Raw genomic sequence first — 18436 nt, 5'->3', positions numbered from 1 at the left:
TTCAGGGTTTTATTTTGTAACTGTCATTAGAGGCCGCTTACATTGTAATTTAGCTTGTCATCTTTCGACTGTATTCAACGACTGTTTAATTCCCTTCATTCTTCAACATTTTTAATTCACCTTTATTTCCAATGGAAGCTATCACAATGGGGTTGTCCCTGCATACTCTGAAACGTTTGGAGGCTGGTTTCCCTTAGCTTACGGAAAACATAATCTGAGTTCAATCTGGCTTCGTAATGTTTCTTTCTCTTTTTTTGTCGCTTTAACCCAATATTTAGAGGCCTAATTCCACCAGTGAAGTACTCAAATGAAAAAGCATAAATTGAAACGTAGCGTGGCAGAAACTCACAAACTGCGCGTGACAGAAATTCCTAAACTTAGCGTGACAGAAACTCTTAAACTTAGCGTGACAGAAACTCCTAAAAATAGCATTATAAAAATACGGACAAAATACAGCGCTCGAAAATAAACTTTTAATTTAGGTTAACGTGGGTCTTTTTAAAGCAACATAAGCCTCTCAGTATTTAACAATTTTCTCCTGAAGATATGTCTGTTCCGTGAAAAGAGAAATATTCTGTTTCAAACAGACTTCAATGAAATATTTAATGACAAACTACTCCACCTTTGTCAGCCAAATAGTACGTACACTCCACATGTTTGCCTAGTTCCTGTGCGGCTTTCTCCCAGGTCTTCACACTTTTTGCCCCGGATCACGTGACCCAGTGCGATTGACCGCGGCGAAATATTGAGGCCTAGGAACTAGGCAACATACATGTAATGTTCATAATCTTTTAGAGAATCACCGCGTCATGAAAATTGAATCTATTATCACTTTTTAGATGTTTGCAACGAAAGATAAAGGCTCAAAAATGTGCTAGGTGGTAACCCCGTTTTCCTGGAAAGAGAGGAACGGTTCGTCAGAAAAAGAAGAATTTTTGGAAGCTGGGCATGGTTGACGAGGAACGTTGAACGGCGGAATGTCAAGTGTCGTGTGTGGCCAAAGCGTCTGCACAGATATCACAAAATAAGATTTTTTCACATCAAAAAATTAAGAAAAAACAGTTACGGTTAGTAATTACATGCGATGAAGCAGAAATAATCTCTATTCCGATTTTGTGCCGGTCATGTGGACCAGCTAATGGAGGACTCCTCAAGTTTGTGCAGAATCTGTGTGAAATATCGGCACGGCTTTACCTTTTTCAGATTTTACTTCAATTTTTTTTCAGCCCTTTCATAAATCATTAATTGTGAAACTTGTCAAAGCAATACAATTTTTTCGCTTCCGTAGCCATATTCCTCCGTTCAATTCACCCGTCACTCCATACCAGTTCTTTCATTTCCATATTTCCGGGAATTCTAAATTTTCTGGGAATCAACATTTGTCAAGTTCTTCGAATCAGCTAAGTCGAGATTCGTCTCTCATTCTATGTTGCCTTTGAAAACTGTTTTCTTGGCGAATTGCTGGTGGAAAACGGAATTAACAACTAATCGAGTCATTCTTTACTGTTAAGCGTAACATTTTAAACGAGAGGTAAGCTTAGAGATGATATTTGCAGCAACGTAACAGGAAAAGTAAGCTTACATCAATTAATTTATAAGCTAAATTATTGTAGCAAAAGATAGTCAAATGGACGATTTTTCGGTAAAATAATAGTGTACTTCGTGTCGTTAGATTCCGTTCGACTGCTTTTATCTCAAGTACAGTTAAGTGAACGTTTTCAATTTCGGGTTATATAAATTTAACAAAACATGAATCCCGGAAGCAGTCAAAATGGCGGAATCCGCAAGAAACCAACACATAGAGAACAATCAATCTACAAAAGCTGAAGTGGACAAAATGGAAAATCTGTGAAAGAAAAGCAAAAGCCAGAATTTTGCTCTTCATCGTTTTAATTGTGACAATATTCAAGCCATTAGAAACTTTATGAAGCATTTGACTCAGTTTGATTGTTCAAACGAATTTCATGTGACGTCACCGAAATTCTGAAATCCAAACTACTGGCCAGTTAATGCTTGTTCAAAGGAGGAATTTCAACAAATCACTATCCACTAGGTAGCATAGTATCCTCTGTCCACTCTTATCCATCAGATAATGATTTATCTATTCCCAGTTGTTCAATGATTAGGCTGATATTCTGTTGTCAAATATGCAGAAATAGATCTTTATATAAACAGATGTGAACATTGATAAATTGTGCTAGTGATCGATTGACATGATTGAAAAATCTTTACTTCTAAAGCGTTGGGGGTTCCAAATAAGAGCAAGAATCAACATCATTTTTCATCTGGGTCCACATAAGAAAAATGTGGGGTGGAGATCGAAGTTCTGAATTTTGATTTTTGAAAACAGTTTTAGGCTCACAATTCAAAGCAATAAATTCATTTCTCAATTTTAAGTGCTCCGTGGGAACATGAGGATGTTGACAGCTTTAAATTTTAATTTACGTTATTATGTTAAATATCCAACCCCTGCCATAATGCAAACCAACCAAACATCGTATTAACATTGTATTTATTTTCTTACTGTTTCTGGACATGAATAAGTGACAGGAAAACTGTAATATTTACATCTAAGCTGTGGAAATGACTGCTCTTCTAACCATACAAGGAGATGAATGTCACAAAAAGCCCTTTAAATATGGTAGATGTGGGGAGGGCATATATCCCTTTTGGGGGAAGGCTTAAAACTGGAAATAAGCTTACACATCATTGTTGTATGTTGAGAGGACAGATCTAGATCACATAGCCTAAAACTGATGGACAAATAAGGAGGGGGAATTGATAACCAAGGATGAATGGTAATTTTTAAAAAATTGATGTTCGTTTTTCATGTGTCTGTCCTGTTATTAATCATTTATTTCATCATAACATTACCAAAGTAGTTGTGGATCCACAAGGTGACAGGCAAGTGGATCCACGCACTGTTTGACAATGTAATGACAAAATTCCTTGTCAATAACAGGACAGAGGTTTGAAACACTGATGTCAATAAATTATTAGTAAACTTATAAATTCATGTGTCTGTAAATGAAAATGAACCAATGAGCATACAAAAATTTCTGCAGTTATATAAAAATGCGTATTCAACCAGCCTAATTTTAATCTTTTTTCATGTGCTCTGGTAAGCTGATAATTCAATGTACATGTTAGATTAAAAACCACCCTCATTGATTACAGGCATAAATTTAACTCCGTTCACATTAGTATTTATGCACAGTGTGTTATGCTAGCTGTAGCTAGATAGGGAGTTTCCACTGTTAGTTTTTTGTCGAGTGAGTGACTTTATACTGAAGACAGATGCTCGTTTAATTTTAGGGTGGCATGGCAACAGGTGGGGGCCACAGCATAATCTCATGTGTGCCAACAACACCTCCAGGGCCTTCTGCAGCCCCCATAATTCTATCTGCACCATCAGCTGCAGCCGGGCCAGGTAAGCACTAATGACTAGATTGAAGTGACATTTAAGGCTCACATGTATGTGCAATATACACTGACAGGGTCTCAGAATAGGCCATATTTGTATTCTCAGTATTGGACTGGAACTAGCTCACAATGGAGGCCTGTGCAGGGGAATATCATGAAAAAGAGATTAATGTCATTTGCATTCAAAAAGACTCCCTCCATTACCCTCAATTACATTACAAGCTAGTTCCAGAGCAATACCGAGAACATGAAAATGGTCTATTGTCTTCTGTTTCAACATGATTTTTGTAACAAACTATCATGATCCAAAGGGCAATATCTAATGAGAAGAACTGGGCATTAGTGACTGTAATAAACTTGTACTGATGCATTTTTATGACTTGGGATGTTTACAATTTGGGTGCTTTTTCAAGGGAAACATATATCCTACCACAAAGTCATGATTTTTACTTGAATACTTGGTGAATCCAGTCGGCCACTGCTAGAATTGACTGATTGGTATTATGTATGTGTCTTGCATGTCTAATCTTTTGGTTTGTGTTTTTTCTTACTTTATATTCGTAGTCAGCAGCTTTTATCTTGGAGACAAGCAGAAGAGATGGGTTGTGATCGGTATTTGCCTGAACAGGCTTCTTCTACCAGTTCTTCGCGATTTTACCAGTCAAGAAATTTCCAAACACTATGCATCGCTAAAGAGCTTAAATAGAATTGACACTCAAGTCTTTGGTTCCCAGTTAACTCATGATGGATCTTTTAAGTTGAATTACAGTAGCATCAACAACAACTTGAGGAAGTTCAAGAGAAAGGAAAGTTCATATGATTACAAAGTTACCACAGATGTAGATCTGGCTAAACTGTACCTTGAACCACACATGGCTAAGTTTACAGGTGAGACAATATGTTGCCTGGGGGGTGGGACTCGTTTATAAAAGGACAGGAGTGCTCATTGGAAATTCTGTTACCAAGGTACCAAGAGCTTGTTTTGTGGGTGTGGCTTAATTTTTTTTCACCCTTTGAGGTACCAATTATAAAACAACACATTAACTCACACTTTCACAATGTTTTGAATAGTGATAAAGACAATTTCTTCGAATACCATCTTGCTGTGACTGGTAATTCTGTTTCCTTGAAAACAACCAAGTTGTTGGCAAAATGTTTGACTTTCACTACCAGCCAGCTGAACTGCCCTATATCTAGGTTTGGTTGCTCAAGAAAAAATATTCCCAGCTACTTAAATGTAGAGTTTTCTACCTGACAAAACCCATTATGGAGAAGAATTACTTAAAAGTAGTTCTTGTTCACTAGAGAAATGGTATGCATTAAGACTCAAGCTCCCCAAATTGAACCACAAGAAGTCAAAGTCCTCCAGATCCAGAAATCGTTGGTTCTCAAATGTCTACTTATCGTTACTTTCTAAGGGTCGCAACTTTCCGGGTAGCTAAAACGTATTTTTTGACCGCGTGTTGGCCATCTAATTGATACAAACATCAGTTCAGTTCGATATAGCTTCTTGTGCCTGATATTTCCATTGTCTCTACGAACAATAACTTATGAAGTGACGTTTGAGTCTCTACTTTCGGAACGACGTTACTTTCCCGGGCAAGTTAGTTAGTTTCAGGATTCGCTAACAATTTTGAAATTTAAGGCTAGTGTTGGATGAGGGCTAGTTTCGACAGGGAAAGGGGCATTACGTTTCAAACTTTATGGCTATCAGTAGTGTCGGAGACTGGAGCTAGTATTATGGATAGCGTGATTTGAGCAGACTTGAGTCGATGATAGCAGACCCACGTGGTATATCAATTTCATTCAAATAAGTAATTTTGTCAAATAGCCGAGAAAGACATGTGTCAAGGACCAGAAATTAACCTTTAGTTCGCTTGCATGCAACATTGCATGCAGTAAAGAGTATAAAAGATAAGCGTTTTGTGATTTGAGTTCAGTTGACCTTGTAAACCAGTCGAGAGATGTACCAAACCAGTTGAGTTTTAACCAGTTGAGCAAGGAGCCTCTGAGCCAATAAACCTGCCCGTGGACTTGTGAGTATAATTTGTCCTGATTTCTTTTTCTCTTTGTTAGATTCGTGGGGAATCGTTATTCTTGGAGGCTAGCGTTTCCCACAGTAGCACATACCTGGTGTGAACTGCATGTAGGCTAGGAATTCAGTTGCATACACCCGCCCCTTTTTAATGGAAGTCCCACTATATGTGGGTTAACCCTCTTCTGCGACGTGATAACCCGTAAAATACTAAATTTATTGTCTCTTTGCAGGGTTTGATATCACGTGCGACCTATCAGCAGTGCTAGGGATTCTGTCCAATGCATCTGTTTTTCATGCTCGCATTAAAACCAATGCCAAGGATGTACGCGCCAAAGTGCGAAATGAGTGGGGCCATTGCAACTTTGACCACTGGACCGAGCCAGAATACCAGAACTGTTTTCAGCTCATGGAAACATTGATTCGTTCACTGGGGCTTCTTAAAGCAGATGAAGATAAAGACCTTGATGACCTCCAGGACTGGGAAAAAAAGGGTTAGTAACTTGAATGTTTATTTTGCACATATAGTGATCCTGAGAGCATCCGCTGTTCGGCCTCGCTGCCTTTTCTGTTTTTCATTATTGGGAATAACCTGTCCTGAAGGCAACCTGCACAGCAGTGTTTAAATTGTTCTTCACTCTACATTTATGGAACAAACTCGTGTTCAATCTATTCAGTTTATAAATTTGTTTGTTTGTGTGGAATGAGGTTACCCTCCATATCCGAGCCTCCATATCCGAGCTTGTGACGTGCTAAATTAAGGCAGGTCATTTTTGGCTTGTCTCCAGTTATTGTTACGGGTATCTGACATATTTATTTATTTCCGTGGTAGGCTTGACATTGTGCATGGGATGCCCAGTGGATAAGGAGTTAATGAACCTCGTAAGTGCCGAGGTTACTAACCTGGCCCAGGACCTCGAAGCCATCAAGAAATCAAGTGCTGATGAAGCTAAGAAGATAAGTGCAGCACTTCAGGATGTCACAGATGAAATGAATAAATTTGATAAGCGTATAGCCGACATTGAAAGCCGAATGGAGGCAGAGCGAAAGGAACAAGTGGAAAAAAACGAAGCCTTGTCAAGTGCAATTGGAGATATTTCGAACAGCTTAACAAACATTGAAAAACGCCAAGATACGAATAAAGGGAACATTGCCTGGTTAGACGAAAGGCAAAGCGACCTGGAAACAACCGTCACGTCTTTGAAAGAGGAACAGGATAGTCTAACTTCGAAGGTTGTGAGCCTAGAAATCGGGCAGAGTCAGTTAGAATCTCGGCTTAAAGCTCTAGAAGAGAGTAATATAAATGCAACAGCTGATGTTGACATTTTTCAAGTACCCAATCGCAATCAGTGTTTCTGTGGTCGCGAAACCGAGCTAGAGGCAATTGCAAAGCAGCTGAAAAGTATCAAGAATGGTTGTGTTGAGACAGCGATTTGCGGTCTCGGTGGTGTGGGAAAAACATCTCTTGCTGTTGAGTTCCTTTGGCGGCAAAAAGAGAGTGAGGAATTTCCAGGCGGAATTTTTTGGATTTCAGGCGAAAACAACAATCTTTTTCAAATATCCCTTAGCGAGATGGCGCGCCAAATTGGAACTCTGGAAGAAGAGTTTGGTAATTCCTTGTTAGGAACACTTGATTGGCTGAGAAGGCGAGAAAAATTGTGGTGTTTAGTCGTTGACAATCTTGACGAGCGTGAAATATCTGCAGACATGCGAAAGCTGCTCACTGGCCACTGGAAACAAGCGGCGCATGGCCATATTATCATAACCACAAGGAGAGAAGCAGTGGAAATTGGAGAAGAAACGGGTATCGAAGAAAACTTTTGCGTTGAGTTAAAATGCTTGGCAGATGAAGAAGGGATTCAGTTTCTGCGAATGCGAACGGGAACAGCTGGAGAGAATGACAGTGAGATTCGTGAGCTGGTGCGAGAGCTTGGTGGGCTTCCTTTAGCACTTGATCAAGCTGCAGCTTACATACGATGTCTTCATCAGCCCATAAAAGAGTACGTTAAGCAATATAGGAAGCAGAAGCTACTTCTCCTGAAAAAGCAGAAGGCCCGGAATCTGGTGGAAAACACCTCACGTGAACGCCTGGCTATCCACACTACATGGTTGCTGAATTTTGACCACATCAGTCAAATCTCAAAGGAGATGGAACTTGGAGAAATCCCGACTCTTGTGATGAAAGTGTCTGCCTTTCTTGGCCCCGACGATATTCCTTATGAAGTGATCAATAAAGGCCTCAACAAAGTGGACGATACTGAAGCCGTTAGCGATATGCGTGACCAAGCCGAGATAGTGTCTCTTCTTACCAAGTTCTCCCTTTTCCAAAGATATGGGACACATTCCTTTAGTGTACATCGTCTGGTGCAAGAAGTAATCCGAAGTGACATGAAGAAAGAACAAACTGAGTTAGGCGTTCTAACTATTGCAGTTCGTGTCCTTCACCATGCATTGTCCAACACACGTTCGCCGTCAGAAGTGTGCGAAAGTTTTGTTGAAGATGCTGTTTTTAGTGTGGAGAATCCTCCTTCGTTACAGCTGTGGGGAAAGTTGGCTTCGCATGCCACTTATTTGCAGGAGCATTTGCGTACCTTCTCAACCAAACATCAAGAATCGGTCCCCACCTTGCTATACACAGAAGAAACCGTGCGCATCTTCAATGAGGCAGCGATATTTTTCAGTGTCTCTCAAGAGAAAGTCAAGGCTCAGGCAATGCAAGAAATGAAACTGCAGTTCCTAGTCAACGTCGAGAGGTCATCCTCAGGGGAAGATCCTAATTTGCCACCTTATTTCATCGACGTACCCCTCAAAGACAGGGACTACAAGCTGATATCTTGTTGTATGAGACAGCCTCTTCCTAGACACGACGACATGGCTGAAGCAGATGCCTCTCGAAATAACAAGGAAAAGGAAGCCGACAAGCTCAGAGAAAAAGGAAATCTTGCAGTAGAAAGGAACAGGTTTAAAGAGGCATTAGATCTTTATTCCAGCGCGATTGCTTTGTCGTCAGGCGACTATCGACTATTCAGCAATAGGGCTCTTTGCCAATTGAAGCTTGGCGAGCCACATAATGCTCTAGATGACTGTCAACAGTGTCTGTCTTTGAAGCCCAACTACAGCAAGGCGCTGCAGCGAAAGGCTTGGGCTCTTCAAGAACTAGTTAAAAGTGGATCTACTCAACTGAAAGGGCAAGCGCGAGCAGCATTAGCAGTCGCCGTTTATTTCGATTCCAATCTTCGTCGTGAAAAAACGTTTTGGGAAAAGTTTCCAGAGCTTTCAGAAGTACGCATCAGAGAGATAAGCAATGAAACACAACTGGCATTTCCTTTGACCACGCAAGAAAACGAGACCACGCTGCTGCATGAAGGAGCGTATAACTTTACTATGTTTGTTACTTTCACAGATCAGCAGATTGTAGGTCTAGGCCCAAGGACCGTTTTGAATTGCACAAGAGGCTGCGTAGTTGCCAACGCCAGATGTTATTTTGAGAATATCACATTTCCCAAAGGGAATGTTCCTTTGGTCTGTCAAGGCAAAGGATCTATTCACATGAACCACTGTAGGATTTCAGGAGGAGAGACAAGCTGTGACGACTATCCGGAATGCAACGGAGGATCAGGATGTATAGCAGCCTCTTTAGGTAAGCCTGTTTGTGATCGGACTGGGAAGTTTGGAGATGCAAAATCAAAGTCTGGCATTGGTGGTTCTCCTGGAATCCAGGTATTATGTGGGAGCTCTGCACTGATAGAAAACTGCGTCATTTGTGACTGTGGAGGTGGAGGCGCGCTAGTTGTTGGCAAAGGTTCTCGATTATTGGTCAAAAAATGTGAAGTGTACCGAAACCACCAGGCTGGTTTAGAAGCAAGAGAAGGTGGGGAACTCATAGCGTCCGAAAACAGGTTATTTGACAGTGGTTTTCACGGCATCGTGATTGGCCCAGATGCAGGCGAATGTGACATCGATGGTAATAAGATCTTCGAAAATGCAGGAGAAGGGATTTTTGCCCTCCAAAACAAGACCAAGATTGTCATACGAAAAAATGATATTCATCACAACAGACCCTTTGGTCTTTCTCTAGATAATAATTCTCAACTCGTGATCAGCGACAACAAGATATTTGAGAATGGATTCTGGGGGATCCTCGCCAAATCGCGAACGTCAGCTCACATAGCAAGAAATGTTCTTTCCGGCAACAAATGTGGTGGCATTTTCATTGGTGTCAATTTTTCCGGACGAGTTTATCTGGAATCAAACATTGTTCGAGATCATAGTGGCCCATGGCTCGAGTATGAAAACCAGAATGGTTCCCTTGAAATAGATTGCAGTAAAATAAAGGAAGTCAATGCTGCACTACGTCTTGTACCTGGAGAAAAGAAGTTTTATTCAAATCCTCCCTTTCTGCACGCAAACAAGGAGTTTAATAACAGCGAAGGCATGTATCATCCCAGAGAAGTTTGTGCACGACCTTACAGCGGCTGCACGTATTGCCGTCGGTCAAGAAATGACGTAGAACCCCTCATGATGTGCTCCAATTGTCACATTGCATCTTACTGCAGCAAGGAATGTCGAAGTAGACACAGACCCACACACAAGACATTATGTTTTGCCCTCAAGGGTCGCTATTCTGTAACAGTCGACACTATTCCTCATTTGAAACCAAACGGGCAACAATGCGCAATGCGAATATTTGGCACTCATTTAAAAGGTATTGGAGAGGGGCCCAAACTCAAACGCAACACTCGTCAGAAATTCATCATAAAGGTTCAAACACAATCTCTGAATAGCCATCCACTGCAGTCGATGATTGCTTATGACAAAAGCCTCACCATAGATTGTGACATTAAAAGTCCAGAAATCTTCAACGTAATAATGGAATGTGGTGTCCTTGGAGCTTTAAACAAATTCACAAGTAAGAAAGCCTTTTTCTGGGCCATGTTTGCTGAGCAAGAGAAGCTGACAGTTTTCCTTGACCACTTAGCTCCTTATCAAGAGTGGTAGAGCCCCTACTTAGGAAATTCAAAGAGTAATCAGCTTTCAAAGTGTAATCAACACAACAAGTGTCTGCATGCTGACTGGCCGAGTGTGTGCCAATTTATCACTGAAGACTTCCGAATACTGACGTTTGCCAGGGAATAATCGTTGGTGCCCTTTCCGTCCTGAATGGCCCAGTTCAATCCATGGCCAGACTCACTGGGTTGTGTTTTTTAGTCTCCAACAAGGACTATAAACGGCACGCAATGCATGCAGAAGCGATGACATTCAACTGCCATTTCTAAAATTCTGTCTAGAAAATTGGAAAAGAAACAAACAAACGGATGCTCAAACGTAAGGCATGTGTCGCGCTGCGGACTTGTTTTGTTTTTGTTACACAAGTTTGTCGGAGCATTTACCCCCAGAGGGTTACTGGGGACGCACGTTTGCGACATAAAAGATATACGATACCATTCTGATAATAACTATTATATCATCGGCCCAAAGCTGAAAAGCACTTTCTCATCGTTACAGCATCATTGCTCCCTGTGGCTTGACTTTTTCTTTTTAGACGTTTTCTCTCCCGAGAATGTTTCTGTTGTGAAACAGAAGGCTGCTCTGGACTCGGAGGTAACGACGAAGCTGCTTGTAGCTGTGCGTTTTGCTGTTGAAAGCAAATCGGCTGCGAGTCATTTCCACTGTGCTATGAAAACTGAAAGCGTTGAAATTCGCGCGGATTAAAGTGGTTCGCCATACTGAAAATGTAGAAGCCCACAAAGATGTCAAATACAGGAAACGTTATGGGCGTGCAATCAGACGTCCCAAGGGACTGTAGAACATTTCAATTATATGCGAGTGGGTGTGGGTGTGAGTGCTTGTTGCGTGTGTGTTTTTCTGTTGCTTGAAGAGTCGGATTACAAGTCTCGATGTAATACTACCGGATTAAATTGCTATGTCGAATTCTGCGAGTGTTCGTCGTTTTACTGCGCCCGTACAGAAGAATTACAACTGTTAACGTTTTGTGACAATTGAGAAAATGTTGAAGCAAGAGTTCTGTGCACAAGGCGTGCTTGTGTTTTGAAATCTAATTGGATTGACATTGCAACAAAAGAAAAAGAAAAAATGTTCTTTCAAGGCCATTAGGCAGGATACTGACCTGCTTTGATTATAGGGTTCTTTGATCTTAAAATGTCGCCGACATAGTTATGCGACATCAGGGTCGCACATGTCGCGAGCATCTTATCAGTTTAAAATAACAAAAAGTCCTCTCCTGCTAAATTACTAATGTGAGAATACATAACATTGCCTTGTATCAATATTTCATTTAGCTTTTCTCTACACCAAGATGCAATACAACAATCATTGAAAAAAACTCCGGTCAGTCTCCAGCTACACTTTGTTGACTGGCACTCATTCCAAACAGTGAAACGTCACCTTGATGATAGTCAGCCGTGACAGTTTTAGAACAATCCACACGGTAACAACGCTCAGGATTCATTTCCACATCATTAGCTAGTCGAATCAACAAAGGAATGTAAAAACGATACACAGGCATTTGAGTGAAACAAAACCTTGCATAGTAACTCATTTGCCACGAGCGGATTACTTTTTCAAAGTTGGAAGATATATCGCCTCCAGGTAAAACTTAAACAATAGCATAGACGAGAACTTTCCTCTTACACAACTTAAGTATTCTTTGGCTTTCAAATGAATGTTGTGTAACCCTACCGCCGCTCTGTATTGCTTTAAAGAAACCATGATCTAAGCAACGTAAACCAATTCTGATCAAGACAAAACCTGCAGATAGCTCACCTTTTCGTTACACTGTTCTCCGTTGCTTTCTGCTATCTCAACTGGTTTCACAGCCAACTGGTTTCAATGCTCTTCTTCAATTCAAGTCCAATTTCACCAATATTTCAGTCCACAGATAAGTTTAGTTCAGATATTTCAGTGCTCATACAATGCTCATACAGTGCTCTGACGGTGTTCATTCAATTCAATTCAAGACATGCAAAGATCCGGCCTAAACAACGCTCACCAATACGTAAATTTAATGTGGACCCTTGACCTAGCAAGTGTGCGACTTGCTTGTCGATCTAAAGTTGTAATAAATGGACGATATGTTCTTATTATGAGTTTGTCCGTGAGCCCAAATTTATCCGATACTCGATAAAGCACGATCCACACTCAAAATCCTCGTTTAAAAGCTGAAAAAAAAGGCACTCCGCGGATCCTACAAGCTCCAAAGGTCGGCCGCAAAAACCAAAGATGACGAATTTTTGGTGTTTATTATGCTCCCAGAGTGCATTTCGCTTCCACAAGGGGGTAAATCATGCGTGACATAAGCGGAGCCCGAAAAAAGTGCGAAGTCACTAATCCAAAAAAATGCTGCTCGCCAGCTAGAACCGATGACGATGACGTCATCGCTTAATAAATGGATGATCAGGCGAAAATGTTGGGTAATAGCCGACAATGGACAATTGTACTATGTAACATTTCAAACTGGACACAGTGTTTTAATTTCAGTTAGTCAGTCAATCATACAAAACTTTATTTAGTATCACTTTATAACTTTTAAGACCTTGATGTGCACTTCTTTGCCGGTTTAGTATTCTATGGCATTCTTTCTTTCCATTTCAAACTCCAAAAACTAATATTTCGAAAGCAAGAGGGAATAAATACTCATGGAATACTCGCAATATGCCATTTTGAAATCGCACCTAAAAAAATGCGAGGCGTTCGACCAAGCTTCATTCAAACGCGTCTTCAGGATGATACAGAGTACTAAAAAACTCGACTTTATTTATTTCATCTGGCATCAAAAAAAAAGATACAAAGATATTACAATTATAAGTATGCAAAACAAATACAGAAAAAAAATGGCGAGGGAACCAAATAAAAACCACAGGGCATGTAAACTTAGGTTTCCTCCCTAAAAATACATGACTAAAACTATACATTATAGTGAATGACGTATTGGCAAGCCATATTTGTACGCTTAAAAGAATTAGTAATTGCTTATGATAGATGTTTTATGTTTTTTTCCTGAAGGATACAAGAGATGAAGAGCCAGTGATCTCAAGGGGAAGAGAGTTAAAATATTTTTGACCGCGATAGAAAACAGCTGTACAGCTGTAACAAACATTTTTGTTATCTTTGACGTACCGCACAATCTCAGCATCCTAATGTTTATAAACATTGTAAATCTCGCTCGATGGAATGTGAATCGATGTTATTCGTTACGAACCACATATCTTATCTTTGAGGCCTTTCAAATTCTTTTTCCAAAAGCTTCATTGATTTTTACAGCTGCGAAGTTGTTTCATCAAGTGATATGAAAAAGAACGAGGCATAAAACTTCAACCGCGCGCTTTGCACCCATGATGGCGGTTGTTTTGAAACTTTGAATTTACTTTGGTTGCGAAATGTTTACATTTTGTGATGTCTTACATGACGCAAAACAAAAACGCAAAAAAAAAACAAAAAAAAAAAAATTGGAGAGAGTGCGCAGTACGGACTGGAAATCATCTTTAAAAGCATGTACACAGTGGGCAAGTCACCCCTCTTGCACAGACAAAAATCTGCTTACAATCCTATTTCGTCGAACCCAAACAAACTCCAGACACGTCTGCCCTTTGCCTTGGGTTCTTTGGAAGTAGTGCAAGTAACTTTGTGATTTTTCCAGTCTGCCACTTGACAGTCTCTGTAGAAAAAGAAAATTTGTAAGTGTGCCTTCATCTCCTGTAAAATTCAATAACCCCCCCCCCCCGAAAATAAGCCCCCCATATCTGAGATACAAAAAGCCTTCCTCCCTCCCCCGTGAAGAGGAAGAAATCTAAATCATGTATTATATGGCCATAAAACACGGCAGGGATTTGAAATTAAAACACAAAAAAATTAGAAAAAAACATATGGCAGGCGAATCTTTCTGCACTTCTCGAGTGTTCTCAAATGCTCGGAGTGTTTCATGGCAGTATAATGTACAGAGTTCAAGCTTTCTTTAACCATCATAGAGTATTTTCGTATCAGCTAAAATGGGAAAATCACTCCAAATAACAATATGGGATTTTAATGAATCAACAAGCCTTCTACATCTCAAGACGTCACATAAATAGGTGGCACAATTCCCCCTTAAGGAACACGTTTCACCCACAAAGGAGGAAAGGGACAGAAGGTGCTGAACTTCCACATCCCATATGGCTTTTACTCCCAGATCGCACCCCTTCCTACGTACCTGCAAGCAAGCTCTCATGCGCTGCAGAACAAGTCAGGCCTCTCACTGGCACTCTTAGCGTGCATGCTCGTCTGTTGTGACTTCGCCTTTGGTTGCGCTGCAGCACATAAGAGCCTGCACACAGGCCACTTTTTTATGGTTCGAATTTCTTTGTGGTTTCTTCATAGTTGCATAACATTATTGCAAAAGCTTTCCTTTTCTATTATGGTTCCTGTCACCTTGGGAATCTCACTTCCTACCCTCTCTCCTAACTTCCATAGTATAGAGTTCCTTCCCCATTCACTTCTGGGTTCCTTCCCCTTCTAACCCAAAAACATGTTCATTTATGTAATTCTTGTCACAATACAAGACAAAAGCAAAAAAATTGTGTCACAAAAAGATCTCTCACTGATACAAATATGGTTACATCAGGCAGGCACTGTGTAAATTGGCCAGCTGTGAGGATGATTTTGCCCGTCTGGTTTGACCATCTAGTGGAAAGTTTCTCTCACAAAACAAGTTCAATTCAAATAGTTTTCCCCGCCTGTGAAAACCTCTGGGTTACATAATTTGATTTGTATGTTTGAGTCAGTAATGTTCCTTTTTATGGATGGCTTCTTTTGTTATTGTGTATAAAAAAGTTCTCGAGGAAAAGGTTGTTGTTATTCATCGTGGTAGATGCAATAATAAAGTGTATTATCATTTGTCTCACGATGTAGTCACTTGAGATGTAGATCGCGACGTTTCGACTGCTTACTGCTAGTCTTCTTCAGGCGATAAGGTCGACTGATTGCACGGTATCATTTATATCACAAAGGTCGGCTGTGATTGGTGCATTTCGATCCTCCTATTGTTCCATTGTTCCGGCGAGTAGCTGTTCCGTCAGTGGTCCGCTGTTGTACCGTTCTCCTGTTGTTGTGTTTCTTGATCGTGGGTATCCATGCTTCAGGAATTTCAATTCCACTGTCCCTGTTGATGTTGTTAGGGTGAAGTCTTATGTGAATAGCTTCCTTGACCCTACGTGTGTACCAGTGAGGATCTCGATCAATAAACTTGACCTCATTCCAGATAGGATAGTGGACAAGTACAAATACAAATGACAGATGTTTCTTCTCTCTGTACGACCGGGCTAAACGTCTCGTCACCAAACCATCAGTAATCGCTGGAGAGAAAAAACATCTGTCATTTGTACTTGTTTCTAACGGATATCCCTCCTCTTTTGTACAGAAGATCACAAAGGCACGAACAACCCCAAGAAGAGAGCCTGTCGCGGAATTTAAATCCACCGTCGTTTTACCTTATGTCCAAGGAGCTTCGGAGTCTCTCCGCCGCTGCCTAGAACAACAAGGCATTCGCACCGTCTTTAAGTCCGACACGACACTTCGGTCACACTTAGTGCGACCAAAGGACACCCGTCAACCCGGCTAAACAAGATGGTGTTGTCTACAGGATTCCCTGTGAGTGCGGCAAAGTCTACATCGGGGAAACAGGGAGATCTATGCAGGAGAGGATCAAAGAACACGACAGGGATATACGACTCGCCCGTACCCAGACCTCCGCCGTTTCTGAACATACCCACGAGACCGGCCACTATCCTATCTGGAATGAGGTCAAGTTTATTGATCGAGATCCTCACTGGTACACACGTAGGGTCAAGGAAGCTATTCACATAAGACTTCACCCTAACAACATCAACAGGGACAGTGGAATTGAAATTCCTGAAGCATGGATACCCACGATCAAGAAACACAACAGCAGGAGAACGGTACAACAGCGGACCACTGACGGAACAGCTACTCGCCGGAACAATGGAACAATAGGAGGATCGAAATGCACCAATCACAGCCGACCTTTGTGATATAAATGATACCGTGCAATCAGTCGACCTTATCGCCTGAAGAAGACTAGCAGTAAGCAGTCGAAACGTCGCGATCTACATCTCAAGTGACTACATCGTGAGACAAACGATAATACACTTTATTATTAAATAAGTTCTCCTTTCTTTAGTTTATGATACATCCTTGTAACAGATCTGGTGAAACCTTTAAAATGTTCCCCAAGAGTTCGACAAACCCCACCAGAGGAGGCAGAAAGTCAGTGGAGTGTCTCTGCAACATGAAAAGTTGAAGGCCAAAGAAAGCAACATTGATTAACTTAAACCAACAAAAAACGTCCACCTCGCCCCTTCCCACCCACAAAACAAAAAAAAGTGGACCAGGAAGAACTCAGAGTAACACTTGTTAATAAGTAACATTTCTATGTCACAGCCAGGAGGTAACATATTTGTTGAGGGGCTTCTGAGTGGCACACCTCAGTCACCAAGGGGAAATTAGAAACTGACCAGGCAGTTGATTTGTCAGAAACTAACACAGCTAACTAGCTCTTAATCTAATCACAGAGGGTATGTTCTATACTGAATGAAATTCTGGTATCATATCATGGAAATTGTTAGGAATACAGTAGAAAATGAAATATAATAAATTAAAGCAGCCATGGATATTTTCTGCTCTTAATTTCAAGCTCTCTACTCACTTGCTGCATTATTTTTGTTTCCCACAGTGGGAGCAGGATTTTAAGTCACTCTCCTTAACTTTCTTGGTGCAAGCCTTGTTGCCACAACTAACACGTTGCTTTACATTAGCAAAAAGTTGGTAGAATGGAGACAACATAACTTTCATAGGCAGATCAACAGGACCAAAGAAAGAAAGTCTCTGTTCTTCTGCATCTTGGCCAAGTTCATAATACTTAATTCACTCATGTTTTTGTCTACTACAGCACAGTATGCAAGATTATAACAAGCATTTGGGTAGTTTTTAACACACTGTGGTGCCTCCACCAGGTACTCTTGCAACACTTTTACTGTAGTGTCTCTCAATTTTTTTGTAGTCCAAGAATCATATTTTGACATTTTTCTGTCAAAAGTTTTTTTGTTCATAAAATTTAGGTGGCAACTGTACAGGTTCATCTTGATCGCATTTCAAAGTTGTAGTGCAAAGCCTCATTAAGTTATACCCAAGTCCCCTTTTGGAGTCACAATAAGATGGGCAGCATTTAAGGGAATTCTCAAAAGCTTCAGCCACTTTTCCAGCAGCTTCAGCAATAGTGTAAATTGCCGCCTTGTAGTAATACAAAAGATGAAGCCAGCTGCTGTAATTCTTATCAAACTCAATGGGTGTTTCAGACGGAAGGCTATGAGGTTCAGCCTTTCCAATATAGTGAATTAAGTTTGTGATGCCCATGAGTCTTTTGAACTTTGAAACTTTCCTCAGAAACTTTTCCCCCTGATTCATAACCACACAAAGCCACAGACAGGAGAAGTACTCCTTCAAAAAACAAGGATTTTTGAGTAAATTTTCCTCACAAAGCCAAAGAATGTCAGATAACAATAAATTTTGTATTTCAGGAAATGCTTGTAGTATAGAATTCTCAGGTAAGTATCCATGAGCTATGAGAGAAATTCCTCTGGCATTGGAAAGGAATCAAACTGTCTTAACATTTCTTCTGAAAAAGTCACAGGTTGAGTAATCGCAAATGGGTGTTTACTGGCTTCAGCTCTCTGCCTCACTTTCTCACCCATGATACTAATTGACTGAGTGAAAACCTCCTCACTGACTTCTGAAGCATCATGTTTTGTGTCATCACCTGGTCTGCACTGCTGAAGGAGCTACATGAAACAAAGATACACTACTGTTGATATTTCATATATTCACTTGCATCAATGGTAAACTGTCATAAAACGAATCAGCATGGTGATAATAGGACGAACGTATGAATCGAAACAAAAACTAAAAACA

At 40.6% G+C, this 18436-nt stretch overlaps 1 protein-coding gene and 1 pseudogene across 2 annotated transcripts; one reads left to right on the top strand and one right to left on the bottom strand.

Moving 5' to 3' along the window:
- The first annotated feature begins 1444 nt into the window (after positions 1 to 1444).
- Positions 1445 to 13914, top strand: LOC145470834 (uncharacterized). The gene is made up of 5 exons (XM_081454707.1): positions 1445 to 1531; positions 3316 to 3430; positions 3988 to 4311; positions 5692 to 5952; positions 6291 to 13914. Exons 2-5 carry the CDS (start codon positions 3322 to 3324, stop codon positions 10454 to 10456), a joined length of 4860 nt encoding a protein of 1619 aa, XP_081310833.1. The 5' UTR covers positions 1445 to 1531; positions 3316 to 3321; the 3' UTR covers positions 10457 to 13914.
- LOC145469299 (uncharacterized) lies at positions 13906 to 18118 on the bottom strand (annotated as a pseudogene). The gene is made up of 2 exons (XR_014042295.1): positions 17175 to 18118; positions 13906 to 14132 (listed from the first exon to the last, which is right to left on the bottom strand). The product of XR_014042295.1 is annotated as an uncharacterized LOC145469299 (transcript).
- Positions 18119 to 18436: the final 318 nt, after the last annotated feature.

The sequence above is a fragment of the Orbicella franksi genome, chromosome 15, assembly GCF_964199315.1.
Source record: "Orbicella franksi chromosome 15, jaOrbFran1.1, whole genome shotgun sequence".
Lineage (NCBI taxonomy): Eukaryota > Metazoa > Cnidaria > Anthozoa > Scleractinia > Merulinidae > Orbicella > Orbicella franksi.
This window is presented reverse-complemented; position numbering and strand designations above follow the sequence as displayed.

Coding starts and splice junctions, on each gene's coding strand:
- LOC145470834 (XM_081454707.1), top strand. CDS start 3,322: ATGGCAACAGGTGGGGGCCACAGCATAATCTCATGTGTGCCAACAACA. Junction 4,312..5,691: donor ACACATGGCTAAGTTTACAG/GTGAGACAATAT, acceptor GTCTCTTTGCAG/GGTTTGATATCACGTGCGAC. Junction 5,953..6,290: donor CCAGGACTGGGAAAAAAAGG/GTTAGTAACTTG, acceptor TTTCCGTGGTAG/GCTTGACATTGTGCATGGGA.